We start from the raw sequence: 13,738 nt of genomic DNA on the forward strand, positions 1-13,738 counted from the left end.
GCGGCGGTGGGAAGGGCTGCTGCCAGCAGAAGTGCAGCTGCCAGAAGCAATGCTGCCACTAGGCGGCCAGCTCAGTCTCTGTTCTGGATGTCTCTCTACCCCGTTCACCTGCCCTACCTGACATCACCTGGGATTCTAGGACTTACCTTCCTGGGCTGCAACTTTGCTCCTGGATTTGGATTCCTGTCTCTTCTGCTTTGCGTATTTTTAGTTTCTCTCTCTGAAAAGTTCCCAATCGATTAGCAAACATCCAAAATAAAGGCCCAAGTACAGCCTGACTCCTAAAGAAGAGTCGACATCACTGAGCTCCATCAAATAGGATCACAATTCCCAATATCCTTAGATGAACATTTAGTTCTCAGTTATGTGCTCTTATTGCTGTACCTTTTCTACCACATATTCCTGTTTATCAACAACTGTTTTCTAAATTTCCTAATAAAATAATTCAATTTATCATGTAGAAGTTTCTCTTTGCCTTTGTTTTGGTTTAATTATATTTTACCTCCTAGAAGATCTCAATCTCTTAAAAGTCTCTTGGTGGAGGGGCAGTGACCGCGGAGCCAGGAGGGACCATGAGACAGTTTTTCTGTCTCCACTGTCTATGAACTCCAGTTTCAATACAAGGAGAACAAACATACTTGAAAGTGCGGCTTTGTTCACAATTTGAATTCAGTTTTGAGGTAACAGATTTATTTACATATGGATGTTTCCCTAGTGTATTAAAAGTCCTGTATTATTCACAAAGAACCAGTTTAAACAAAGTTTTCATAAATACATCTACTACCAAACTATGGATGACTACATTGCCTTAAGATTTCCATCCACTGGGGCCATTTATTTTTTGCTTAGAGGGCAGAGCTCCACCCCTGCAGTGCGGGCCTTTTCATTTTTTTCCCCGTATAAATTCAGGCAGCAGTGTACAGTTAGAATTTTGCTGTTATTAGTTTAGCTTCCCCTGGTGGCTCAGTGGTAAAGAATATGGCTGCCACTGCAGGGCCACAGGTTCGATCCCTGGGTTGGGAATAAATCCCCTGGAGAAGGAAATGGCAGCCCACTCCAGTATTCTTGCCTGGGAAATCCCATGGACAGAGGAGCCTGGCGGGGCTGTAGTCCATGGAGTTGCAAGGAGTGGGGTCATGACTTAGTGACTAAAACAAACAGAACAACTACAAAAATCAATACCATCAGGTTGTGCTAAATAAGTTGGCACTGGTAGATGTGATATTTGTATTATGTTTGTTCTCTTGCACCAGCCTTTGGCCCCACTGGTGCTTTTGAAGTAACTGTTGCTTGCTTTTCTGTTTATGTTAATTGGGTTGCCCAAAAAGTAAGATCGTATGAAAAACGTGAACAAACTTTTTGACCAACCAAATAATTTACCCTCATTTGAGGTTTATTGTTAAGACTTAGGGTTTCTTTCTAATTTGTATCAGATCTTAATAGCTTAAGATAAAATTTTTGCTTTTGTGTATTTATTTCCGTTTCTTAGACTCTTAAGCCTATTGGGACTTTGAGCCGTCATCTAATCTGTGTCCCTTTCCCAGACTGTTGGAAGTCCTTTCCTGTTGGAAAATCATTATGTGGGTAAGATCTACCTCTTTCATTCCTAGAGGAAACTAGACCTTAGTTAATCCTCGATAATCGTCATTCATTTTGAAGACGCAAGTTGAAATACAAGTGATGTTTTATGATTCAAACCATGATAGTATTTAGAAGGATTTGAATATTTCAGAAGAGTTTGCTTTCTGTTGACAAATGTTCATTGAAAGGCTCCTAGGTATAAAGATAGGTCTAAAGAGATGATGCCAGGTCAAAGATGGAGCAGACTCTGCCTTAGAATGTTTGTGGGGGATGACTGTGCACACAAATAATTCTAATCCTAAGGCTAAGTGTGATGCCTGGCCTTGTAGATGTTTCCATCAGAGGTAGGAAGACCATTCTTACAAACACCCAGAATGGGTTCATTGCACTGAACTGTGTGGCTTCTTGTTCCATGTGACCTTTTCAGTGTATGTTTTCTCCATCACACGTGGTCCAGTTTGGACAAGAGCCAGAGAGTGGCAGAGGCTGTTGTCCCTAGATGGGGTGGTCAGCATCATTGTTTTTGCATAAGTTTCCTCATTCCTTTGCTACAGGCATGAGTTTCTCAGATGGACCAAGTACTGAGAAGAAAGTGATGGGTCACAATGTAAGAAAGAAAATCTTTTCTGTAGCTCAGTTGAGCTCAGCAAATCTTTTCATTTTTCAATCTGATATTATTTGCACTTAATTTGCAAATTCCTGTAGGCCCTGCTTATCTGTTTCCCACAGTAAGGCATACAGACTGTTTATGCCAATTATTTAGATAACCTAGTGAAGATCCAAATTCTCAGTAGGATTATAGAAAGCAAACTATTCACCAACTGAGTTATGGTGTAGAATGTGTGAACTCAGAGTGCTCCTCCTACACTCTCCAACCCCCATCACACCCTCCCCCAACCCTGTCCATGCATAGAGTCTGTTCATGGCAGTTTCATGTGATGGGAATTAGTGTGGACCATGTTCAGAAGGAGGCAGAGAGCAGAGCATGTCAAGGAAAGCCAGGAACCAGGCTGCATACCTGGACCACATCATGGATGCAACAGCAGCATGTTTCTTTCATTTAAACATCAAGAATGGTTCATTACACAGGTTCACCTAAGTCACAGCATCTCTTTAGGCCTACAGCTCAACACTCACAGAAACACACGTGGTTGATACTCATCACACATTACCGAGAGAGTGGATTTGTTTGCAAGGGCTGCCATAACAAAGTAGAACAAACTGGGCGGCTCAAACAGGAGTTTGTTTTCTCACAGTTATGGAGGCTGCAAGTCCAAGATCAAATTCAAGTTCCTCGGCTGCAAGTCCAAGATCCAGATGTCAGCAGGTTAAATTTCTTCTGCAGCCTCTCTCTTTGGTTGCAGATGGCTTCCATCTTGCCTATCCTTCCCTCTGGGCATGTCTGTGTCCTTACTTCCTCTTCTTAGAAGGGCACCCGCCGCATTTGTTTAGGACCCGCTTTAATGATCTTCTTTTAACTTAATTACCTCCTTAAATATTTTATCTCTACATATAGTCAGGTTCGGAGGTACAAAGGGTTAGGACTTCAACATATTGATTTGAGCATGAGTGGGGGACACAGTTCAACTCATAACAAAAGAGCAACACAACCTAGAGATGTCATATCACATGTCCTTCATTCTTGTGATTTTGCTTGTGACCTATATTTGCTTCGCTTTTTGTTTCTCTGTAGCCTTTATGGATGTACACATATCTTCTTTTCTATATCAAACTGCCACCCATCTAACTGAAGGAATCATGTCTTCTGGGTATCCCCCCGTAAGACCCAGCTCCATGCCTGGCAAATAAATGTTCAGTAACTATCAGTGGTTGACTGGCCACCTGGGTCCCTTTCTCACAAATCAGTGTCAATGATGAATGTGACATCTCTTTCATCCTGACAGCCTCGTGTCTTTTATTCACAGTGACAAAGCAAATGCATGTGTCTAATGAGAGGGACAAGTGACCAACAGCCTAAAAAGGGTTCCATCTTCCATGGGAGGAGTGGCCGTATCTCCAGAATTTGTCTGCTCAACCTTTCTTTGTGGGAAAACTGCCCCAAGGATCCCCAGTGAGGAAAAGTTGGGTAAGAAGGATGGATGGGGCTTCTCTCTTGACCGCTCCCTCCTAGCTGGGAATAGCCATGTGATGATTGTGGTTCTAAGAGTGGAGTGTGGGACCAGAAGGACGAATCAGAGGGTGGAGGTCCCGGGGGATAAATCCTTGAGGCTGAGATTAACTAAGGGGAGGTGGGTAACCAGAGAGCACTAGAGGATCAGGGCTCTTGGAGGTGGGGAAAAAAAAACGAAAGCACAGTCAGGTGGCTGCCAAAACCTACCTCGTCAACTTAGAGTTGGGGGAGACACACACTCTCGTCAAATGCTATCTTCTGAATTTCAAGGAGCCGAGAAGGAAGACCTCCTTTGGAAGTCTTACCTGACATGGTTACTTCACTCATGTCTCCTTTGGTTATTTAGTTCCATTTGGTCAGTTCAACCTGTTTAAACATCTGCCTTGTGTCAGGCTCTGTATAGAGGGACAAGAAAACACCGCAAGTGAACCTCGTGGGTTTGGTGTCAGAATGTCCTTCTGAGAGACATTTCCTAGGTGCTTGGCTTCCCTCAGGCTTTACTCTCCTGTCCAACCCTGCTGGGAACTCCCAACTGACCATGATGGATTAAACAGCTGGAGTCCACAGAAAAGGGCCAAGGAAGGGTATGGGAGAGTGACAGAAGGGGTGTTTGGGGACACGTTTTATCATGTATATGGACTCTTCAGGGAACGGGGTGCTTGAAAGCTGCCCTTTTTGATTGCTTGGATTCCAGTGCTCACAGTCTCACGTTATAACTGAGGGCTGATCTTGTTGTGTTCAGAGGCTGGTCTCAGACATCCATGGTGCTGGTCTTGGCTAGAGCTGAACTTCGTGGTCCGGCTCTGGGAGGTCTGAGCTGGAGGATATGGATGGTCAGTGAGGGAGATGCCTCGTTGGAAAGCACAGGTGAACTGCAGAGCTAGTGGCAAAGGAACATGTGGGACCCAGCACCTCCATTTATGTTGCTTTTTGAAGTTGTTGCTGTTGTTATTGTTTAATTGCTAAGTCATGTCCAACTCCTTGAGACCCCATGGAGCATAGCCCGCCAGACTCCTCTGTCCATGGGATTTCCCAGGCAAGAATACTGGAGTGGGTGGCCATTTTCTTCTTAGTAATGAGGCATGACAATTATAATCAAAATGCAGGAGAAGGAAACTCTATGAAGAGGCGAAGAGTGATGATCATAAACATGAGCCTAAAGGTGACCAAGCTCCTGAGTGACCCCATGACCATGCAGGATCTGTCCAAATATTTACTGATGCACTAAGACTTCTGCTGCTAAGACTCTATCCAGGGAGAGATTTGCGGAGAGTCTAGTGGACTACATTGAAGTGCTAACACTGAGGATGTGCCCCTAATCCCCTGCTTCTTTATAAACCCACACAGATTACTCATTCACTAACTACATCTATGACAAAAAATGTATCTAGTTTTTGATTCATTGCTGCCTTTACTTATGTAACATCTGCCTTGTCTATTGGGATCAAAACACATTTCTCCTGATAGACTGTTGAGAGACTTGAAAGAGAAAAGTGATGAGTCTTGCTCTAATGCAAATCCAGGTCTCCTGTATTGCAGGCAGAATCTTTACCCTCTGAGCCACCAGGGAAGCCACAGCTAACACTAATGCAATTTACTAAAACAGTGGCTTTGTGTATACAGGGATGTCAATGCAATGGTGAAAATAAGACACAAATAAACACAAAGTTAGAGGCATTTCGAGAATGTGGAACATTGACTATCTTGACTCAGTTTTGTTGAGAACATGATTTGAACAGCAATTGACAAGAGAAGGGGGCTTCTCAGGTGGCAAATCCATCTGCCAATGCATGAGACTCAGGTTTTATCCCTGAGTTGGAAAGATCCCCTGGAGTAGGAAATGGCAACCCACTCCAGTATTTTTGCTTGACAAATCCCATGGACCAAGGAGCCTGTCAGCTACAGTCCATGGGATCGCAAGGAGTCAGACACGACTGAGTGAATGAATGCACACACACACACAGACACACACACACCCCCCCACACACAAAACAGAGAAGACTACACATTTATTATTTTGGCTGTTGTTTATTAAATGCAGGAAGGAAAACAGAAACTCCAGAAATGTGAGATTTCCATGGACTGATGATAAGGATCCAGCCATGTTTGTGACTTGAAAGTCAAAGAGGAGCAGACAGAAAGACAGGGGTAGTCTTACCTAGAACATGGTTCCCTGGAGCACCTTCCCAGAAGCCAGACTGGGAGCCTAGTGGCAACATAGCTTCTGGCAGCTGCATTTCTGCTGACAGCAGCATTTCTGCTGGCAACAGCCCTTCCCACCGCCGCAGCCACACGAGTTGCAGCTGCAGGTGCGGCGGTGGCAGCAGACCACGGGGACGCTGCAGCAGCCCCCACAGCAGCCATAGCAGCAGGGGCAGCAGCTGGTGCAGCAGCCCACCCGGTAGCATCTGCAGCTGTTGCAGCTGCCACAGCCACCACCACAGCCACCACCGCAGCCACCACCGCAGCCACCTCCACAGCCACCGCCACAGCCACCACCGCAGCCACCACCGCAGCCACCACAACTTCCACAACCACAGCAGCCCATGGTGTCAGTAGAGAGGACTCAGGAGAGGTGAGGAGGGAGACTCAGGAGGTAAGGGAGGTCGAATGTCAGCTTCTGCTGGAGGGGACCCTTATATACCAACTCTGGGGACAGGAGAGGGAAGACACATGACCACTTCCTTGTTACTATTTGTCTGGATTTACATGGAAGACTGCATCGTCTTTTATTTACTTCCCTTTTAGATATCTTTGTCTTTACCATATTTTCAATGTTTTTTTTTCTTTTGTATAACTATATTCCAATGCAATTTGAAAAGGCTTAAATGTTCCAGGGAAGCATGCTGAGAACCCAGCTGTCAACAGGAATGGGCAGACTTCTCTATCATCCCGCAATACCAGGGACTATCACTGTGAGTGTGAGTGCTGGGCGGGGTTGTCTGCAGCCCATACCTGCCATTGGACAGCCCCCAGGCCAGGTGACCTGTGAGCTTCCAAGGGGGTTGGGACAGTGAAGGTTGAGGTACAATCCCTGACCTCAAAGAGTTTGCAATATAGTGACATTAGAAGCTGGGGATGTGAAAATGGCCACAAATTCCAAACAAGGCCAGATGTTGTGATCAGGCTTCATGACCAGTGGGAACTGCTGAGGCTCAAAGTTTTCATTCCCCACCTCTTCATTTGAAGTGTACCTTTGTGATTTGTCTTCTCACAGCCAGGCCGTAATGATTCTTTTAAAAACAAATATTGGGTTGGCCAAAAAGTTCATTTGGGTTTTCTGTACCCCCTCATGAAGAAACCCAGACGAACTTTTTGGCCAGCCCAACAGATCCTCTGAAGAGTCTGCATACTGATCGTGTATTCTTGGCATGTGTAGCTTTGGATGAGGGACTGATTTTGTCTTTGATGATATGACATCAGTTGATGTCTGAGAGAAGCACCCCTGTGCTAAGTAGCTGACTTAGATGATTCTGAGAGCAGGGTGGATACCCGAGGAGTACAGGTACAGAGGCCAGAGAAGTAGGGGAAGAATGGAGTCTGTGGCAATGAGGTGAAGCATGTAGCTGTGGATCCTGGGGGGATGTGAGCACTGGGGACCAAAACGGAGGCTGTAAAAATATAAGGAAGGAAAAATGAGAGTGCCAGTGGCCTTTTCATCACATAAGCTGATGTAGGAGCATCTCTCACCATCACTGAGTCCAGAGACCTTGGTGGGCACGTTTGCCGGCTGACTGTCTCCCGGAGCTTCTCTGGCAACAGGCTTGGTACTCAGAGTCCACATTGTCAATTTGGTGAGACTGTTCTTCGGGAATCTGAGTGAAAGGAGATGCTGTGGCCCCAGGACTGATAGGTGGTGTTATCAATGAGCACAGCTGTTTCTGTATGTGGGCTGAAGAGCATTCCAGCTGCTCAGGGGGTGCTTCGGGGGTGAGGGGGGCAGAGGAGCAGACAGAGATAGGTGAACAGATGTGAGAGCTTTCAAAGGGGCAAAAGTAAACTGAATTTCGTGAAAGACTAGATATGGGCTGAGAGAAAGGAAAGACTCCAAGATGACTTTAAAAATTTTATTTAGTCATTTCTTTATGATGGTGCTGGGTCTCTGTTGCTGTGCACAGGCTTTCTGTGGTTGCAACAGGCAGGGACCGTCTTCTTTGCGGTGCGTGGGCTCCTCATGGCAGTGGACTCTCTAGTTGTGGCTCACAGGCTGTAGGGCACGCGGACTCAGTAGTTGTGGCTCACAGGCCGTAGGGCACGCGGGCTCAGTAGTTGTGGCTCACAGGCCGTAGGGCACGCGGGCTCAGTAGTTGTGGCTCATGGGTTTAGTTGCCCTGGGGCATGTGGGATCTTCCCAGGCTAGGGATCAAACCCATGTCTCTTGCTTTGGCAGGTGGACTCTCAACCACTGGACCACCAGGGAAGTGCCAAAGGCAATTTTTTAAACGGATTGCCAACTGGATGGGTCAGGAACTGTAGAGAAATTTACATTTTGGGGGGATGGGGAGTCAGGGAAGATTATGAATTGAGTCTGGGACAAGTGACACTGGAGGTGCCTCTGAGATGCCTGCAGGGAGAAGGTGGACTGCAAGTTGGCTAAGTGTGGAATCTGAAGAAGATTCCAAGCTGGATGTGTGCATCTGAGGAACAAATCCAGGCATATACATGGGGAAATGGAAACCATGGGTGTGGACATGAGCATTCAGGGAGATAGTGTAGAGTGAGAGAGGAGAGCATGAATCAAGGCTTCTAGTAGACGACTTTTGAGGTTACAAAAAGGAAAGACGTTAATTTCATTCAAAAACAATTTTTGGAAATAGAGCTGTGAACATGTAGCTTCATAAGAACTAAAATGGCCAACGTAATGAGGCCAAAAGTACACAGTACTAACAAAGGGGAAATATTTGAAAGAGAATGGCTTGCTCAGTGTGGGCATTCATGTTGACTTGCCTGCCTCTCAAAATTTCTGTGAAAGCAGGGGGATTTCAACTGACTCTTTGGAGAGAAAACCATTAAGGAGAAATAGAACGGGAGCTCGTAGCAATCCAGGGCCTTCTTACTTCAGAATCTTAGACTCAACTGTGCTTCTGCAAAGATCCCCTCCAACAGGTTAGCGCCTCTTGGCTCGTTTCTAAATGACTTTAAAGAGGAAAGCTAAAATTAGCAAACGTGTTGGGTTAAATGTAGTCCATAAGCATGTGAACAAGGAAGAAGCCTAGACAACCCTATTTGGAAGCTGCAATGGCAGCAAGGAGGAAGTGACCACTGGTCATGAGTCCTGGGTCACTCCCTCTCCCGTCTCCCAAGATGGTATATAAAGGCCTCGCCAGCAGAAAGCGGCATCAGACCTCCCTGCCCTCCTGAGTCTCCCTCCTCACCTCTCCTGAGTCCTCTCTACTGACACCATGGGCTGCTGTGGTTGTGGAAGTTGTGGTGGCTGCAGTGGTGGCTGCGGCGGTGGCTGCGGTGGTGGCTGTGGTGGTGGCTGTGGCGGTGGCTGCGGTGGTGGCTGTGGCGGTGGCTGTGGTGGTGGCTGTGGCAGCTGCAGCAGCTGCAGATGCTACCGGGTGGGCTGCTGCACCAGCTGCTGCCCCTGCTGCTATGGCTGCTGTGGGGGCTGCTGCAGCGTCCCCGTGGTCTGCTGCCACCGCCGCACCTGCAGCTGCAACTCGTGTGGCTGCGGCGGTGGGAAGGGTTGTTGCCAGCAGAAATGCTGCTGCCAGCAGAAGTGCAGCTGCAAGAAGCAATGCTGCCACTAGGCGGGCTGCTCTTCGGGTGCTGCTGGTACCCATTCTGTTAGTAAAACTTCCCTCCTTCTCACCCATTTTTCCTCTACACTATGGTCCTGGACCCTCTTCCTGGCTTTCTTTGGTACCACAAATCCCACCATCTGGAAAGTTTCCCAACTAAAAGGAAACATCTAATGGAAAAATTCTGTGTGCAGCCCAGCCCCTGAGTGATTGTGCACATCAGTAAACTCAGCTGAAGGAAATCTTGATTCCTAATGTTTGGTTTGATGGATATGAATACATCCAGCTGAATACCACCATTCAGCTCATTCCTTGATCTACTTTTCCCTGCTTGCAGGCATGGTTTTCTTTTTTCCCTTTCTTGTTCTTAGTTATCCCATAATGTTGTCTAAATTTCGTAATAAAATAAAAACTAGATACTCATAAGAAAGCAGTCTTTTTGTTTTCATTGTGTTCTGAATCCTGGTTTGTCTGTTCTGAAACTTCAGAGACTTTATCTTGAACAAAGCCTTTAACTCCCTCGCAGTGGCAGCATCGCAAGCAAAGGTCATATAAGAAGCTCTGCCAGGTCCAGGGGGACCAACCTCTCTTCCCAGTGAAGCATCCCTTTGCCTCCGTGACCCCTCCCTCCCTTACATCCCCGTGTGTTGACTCCTTTGTTTTATTGATGCACCGCAACGTGGCCCATCAGCAGCTGCTCTGAAAGCCAAGCATGGCCACTCTCTTCAGGACCCAAACGCAGAATTCAGTGGTGGGAATAAGACTATCTGAGCTTTGGATGAATTCTGTTACTGATATATTCAATCTTTTTCTTTGCCTCTTCCTGTTCTTCGTGTGTGATGTTTTCTTTTCTCATTTTTTTTCAGCACACTGCAACATTCAATAAAAACACACTGAAATATTTAAAAATAAAACACATTAAATTGCCACAAACTCTCCCAATGCCTCTATCTTCTCAATTATCTTTAGCAAAAGTAATAAGTGAAATGAAGGAAAGGAAGGATGAAAGGCCATCAAGGGGAAAGGAAGCTTTCAATGTATTTTTCCAGGAGGAAGTCTTTTCTTCCACTGCTTAAATTTCATTAAAAGCAACAGGGTAACTGCTTTTTTTCCCCTTCCCTTTTCTATTCCTTTCTTTCTCTCTCCTCCCCCTTTACCTGCTTTTCCTTTTCTTTTTTTCTTTTTCTGATTATTTTCTGTGGTCTACAGCCATATCAACCTGAATGCGCCCAATCATGTCTGATTATTTTCTACAACTTTTTCCAGTTGTTGAGATTTTGCTGTTTTATTAGCAGTAGAGATGGGAGGCTGAGGAGATCTGGATCACAATAGTTCAGTCTTTTCACTTTGATGCAACCTCTATGTTCAAAAAAGTGGAAAAAATCCAGTGTGGATAACAGAAAAATAAAACAAGTTAACAGTAAAGCTGGGCTCAAAATCAAGACAAATATCTCTGTGGAAGAGACTCAGATGGAAATGCAGAATACGAGGTTGCATGTGTTGGGTTCTGGGCCTGTCAGTGGGCTAAACGGAGAGTGGGGATGTATCTCACTTGATATGGGGGACCAGAGTCAGGCTTACTTTTGAGGTTAAGTGCCAGATCCTCTTGGATCTTAAAAAATAATTTACTGCTCTTGGTTGCCTGGGGCTATGGCTTCTAAACTGCTTCACCAGAGACACTGGTTTTGATGCTTTTGAACTGTGGTATTGGAGAAGACTCTTGAGAGTCCCTTGGACTGCAAGGAGATCCAACCAGTCCTTCCTAAAGGAAATCAGTCTTGAATATTCATTGGAAGGACTGATGCTGAAGCTGAAACTCCAATATTTTGGCCACCTGATGTGAAGGACTGACTCAATGGAAAAGACCCTGATGCTGGGAAAGATTGAAGGTGGGAGAAGGGGATGGCAGAGGATGAGATGGTTGGAGGGCATCACTGACTCTATGGACGTAAGTTTGAGCAAGCTCTGGGAGTTGGTGATGGACAGGGAAGCCTGGAATGCTGCAGTCCATGGGGTCAAAAGAGTCGGACACGACTAAGCGACTGAACAACAATCTTGCTCAAGAATCACCTATGCTATCCTGCAACTACTATGGGATGGGGCAGGAAAGATAACTATTAATACAAAACTGCTAGACAGGAAGACGCAAAAATAGTGGGGCATTGAGGCGAGAAGAGAAATAGATGAAAATAATACCAAAAACACCTCCCTGCAAACAAGTTTCAAAAGCTCTTAATAGTGGGAGCCTCTAAGATGGTGCCCATGATTCCTGCCTCGGGTTTACTCATGAAATCACCTCTGTTGAATATTGGCTGGTCTAATGGCTCATGATTGCAAGTTTATATCTTTAAAAATAAGAACTTACTAAAGCATAACCACTCGCTTCCCAGGTGGCGCTAGTGGTAAAGAACCTGCCTGCCAATGCAGGAGACGTGAGACATGGGTTTGATCCCTGAGTCAGGAAGAACCCCTGGAGGAGAACGTGGCAACTCACTCCAGTATTCTTGCCTGTGAATCCCATGGACAGAGGAGCCTGGAGGGCTACAGTCCACGGGGTTGCAAAGAGTTGAACACGACTGACCCAACTTAGCACACATGCAAAGCCTAACCACCAACTACTATCACACCTAAAAATATGAATAATTCTTTAATATCTCTAGTCAGCATTCAGAATGTCCTGATTATCTCATATTTTTAGTTTCTTGGTATGAAACAGGATTCAAACAAGATTCACACATGGCGACTGATAGGTCTCCTAAAATACTATCCTAAAAGAAAAAATACCTCTTTTTCTTTTCCCCTCAAATTCCATTTGTTGAATGGAACAACAAATGGAATTCCATTTGTTGAAAAAAGCCATACTTTCCCAGATTCTGGTGTTTTTGAGTGATATCCTTGGATGTCATTTAATGACTCCTTCTATTTCCTCTCTTTTCTGTAAATTGGTAGTTCAATCTAGGAGCACGTTTATTATTTGCATTTATTTCTTACTACTCGTTTCCTATTTTTTCATGCTCCTTAATTTTCCCATTCCTTTCTTGAGTTCTTTATAGTTAACATTTCCCATATGTTTTATCCCTCCCTTCTGTTTATAAATTATGTAATTTATCTCAAAGTTTTTGGTAGTTGCACTGGACATATTAATTCTTGAATAAATAAAGCAGGGATGTATAAGAATGATGGTGGTGGGAGTTGTCTGCCCTGGTATAGGTAGTAAGGGGGAGAATTGTCTGCAGAGAATTTAAAAGCAATAATAAAACTAATTAAAACTCTGTCTACATTTTATTATTACCACTAATCAGCAATTTCCAACAATGATGCTGATAAACAAATGCCTCCCTGCCACATGGTCTGCTTCCCAACTCCCTGCTCGCATGCAATCCTGCTACTGCTGCTGCTGCTAAGTCACTTCGGTCGTGTCCAACTCTGTGCGACCCCATAGATGGCAGCCCACCAGGCTCACCCATCCCTGGGATTCTCCAGGCAAGAACACTGGAGTGGGTTGCCATTTCCTTCTCCAGTGCATGAACGTGAAAAGTGAAAGTGAAGTCGCTCAGTCATGTCCGACTCTTAGCAACCCCATGGACTGCAGCCCACCAGGCTCCTCCATCCGTGGGATTTTCCAGGCAAGAGCACTGGAGTGGGGTGCCATTGCCTTCTTCCGAATGCAATCCTAGCAGCGTCTAGTCAGTGTAGTTTTTGCCCTCCTTCAGAACAATACAAAAATCTGTAATTTTGGACATTCTTTGACTAATATATTGTTGGTCAGTATTTCGTCATCTTTTAGAAGAACAGAGTCAGTGTTTTCTTTTGTTAACCTCCTTTTTTGCATTCCTTCTTTTGGGATTCTCTTCTTTTGGGATAATTTGCCTTCTTCCTCAATGGCATCCTGTAGAAGTTGCTTTCAGGAAAAGGTCTGTTGATGATAGTACAGTCACTCCATTTCTGTTTGTCTGAATATGTTTTTATTTCCCACTCATTTTTGAAATGTAGTTTCTCCTTGCATATAATTGAAGGCTGGCAATTATTTCCTCTAACACTTCAGAGCCATTGTTTTTCTGGCTTCCATTATGTGCCACTGAAAGATCAGCTGTTAAACTAATTGTCATTTCTTTGTAGCAGAAGTTCTCATTTCTCTGCTTGTCTTTCCCTTGGTTTTCTGCAGTTTATCCCAGGGACGGGGGAGCCTGGTGGGCTGCCATCTCTGGGGTCGCATAGAATCGGACACGACTGAAGCGACTTAGCAGCAGCAGCAGCAGCGTCCATGTGCTTAGATGTG

General features: G+C 45.2%; 2 protein-coding genes across 2 annotated transcripts; one reads left to right on the forward strand and one right to left on the reverse strand.

Annotated features, from left to right (window-relative positions):
* Positions 1-5,864: 5,864 nt before the first annotated feature.
* LOC133230049 (small cysteine and glycine repeat-containing protein 4) lies at positions 5,865-6,599 on the reverse strand. The gene has a single exon (XM_061386922.1). It carries the CDS (start codon positions 6,258-6,260, stop codon positions 5,919-5,921), a length of 342 nt encoding a protein of 113 aa, XP_061242906.1. The 5' UTR covers positions 6,261-6,599; the 3' UTR covers positions 5,865-5,918.
* Positions 6,600-7,976: 1,377 nt separating this feature from the next.
* Positions 7,977-9,889, forward strand: LOC133230056 (small cysteine and glycine repeat-containing protein 4-like). The gene has a single exon (XM_061386932.1). It carries the CDS (start codon positions 9,115-9,117, stop codon positions 9,466-9,468), a length of 354 nt encoding a protein of 117 aa, XP_061242916.1. The 5' UTR covers positions 7,977-9,114; the 3' UTR covers positions 9,469-9,889.
* The last annotated feature ends 3,849 nt before the right edge of the window (positions 9,890-13,738 follow it).

This window comes from Bos javanicus, chromosome 2 (assembly GCF_032452875.1).
Source record: "Bos javanicus breed banteng chromosome 2, ARS-OSU_banteng_1.0, whole genome shotgun sequence".
In the NCBI taxonomy this organism is placed as follows: Eukaryota; Metazoa; Chordata; class Mammalia; order Artiodactyla; family Bovidae; genus Bos; species Bos javanicus.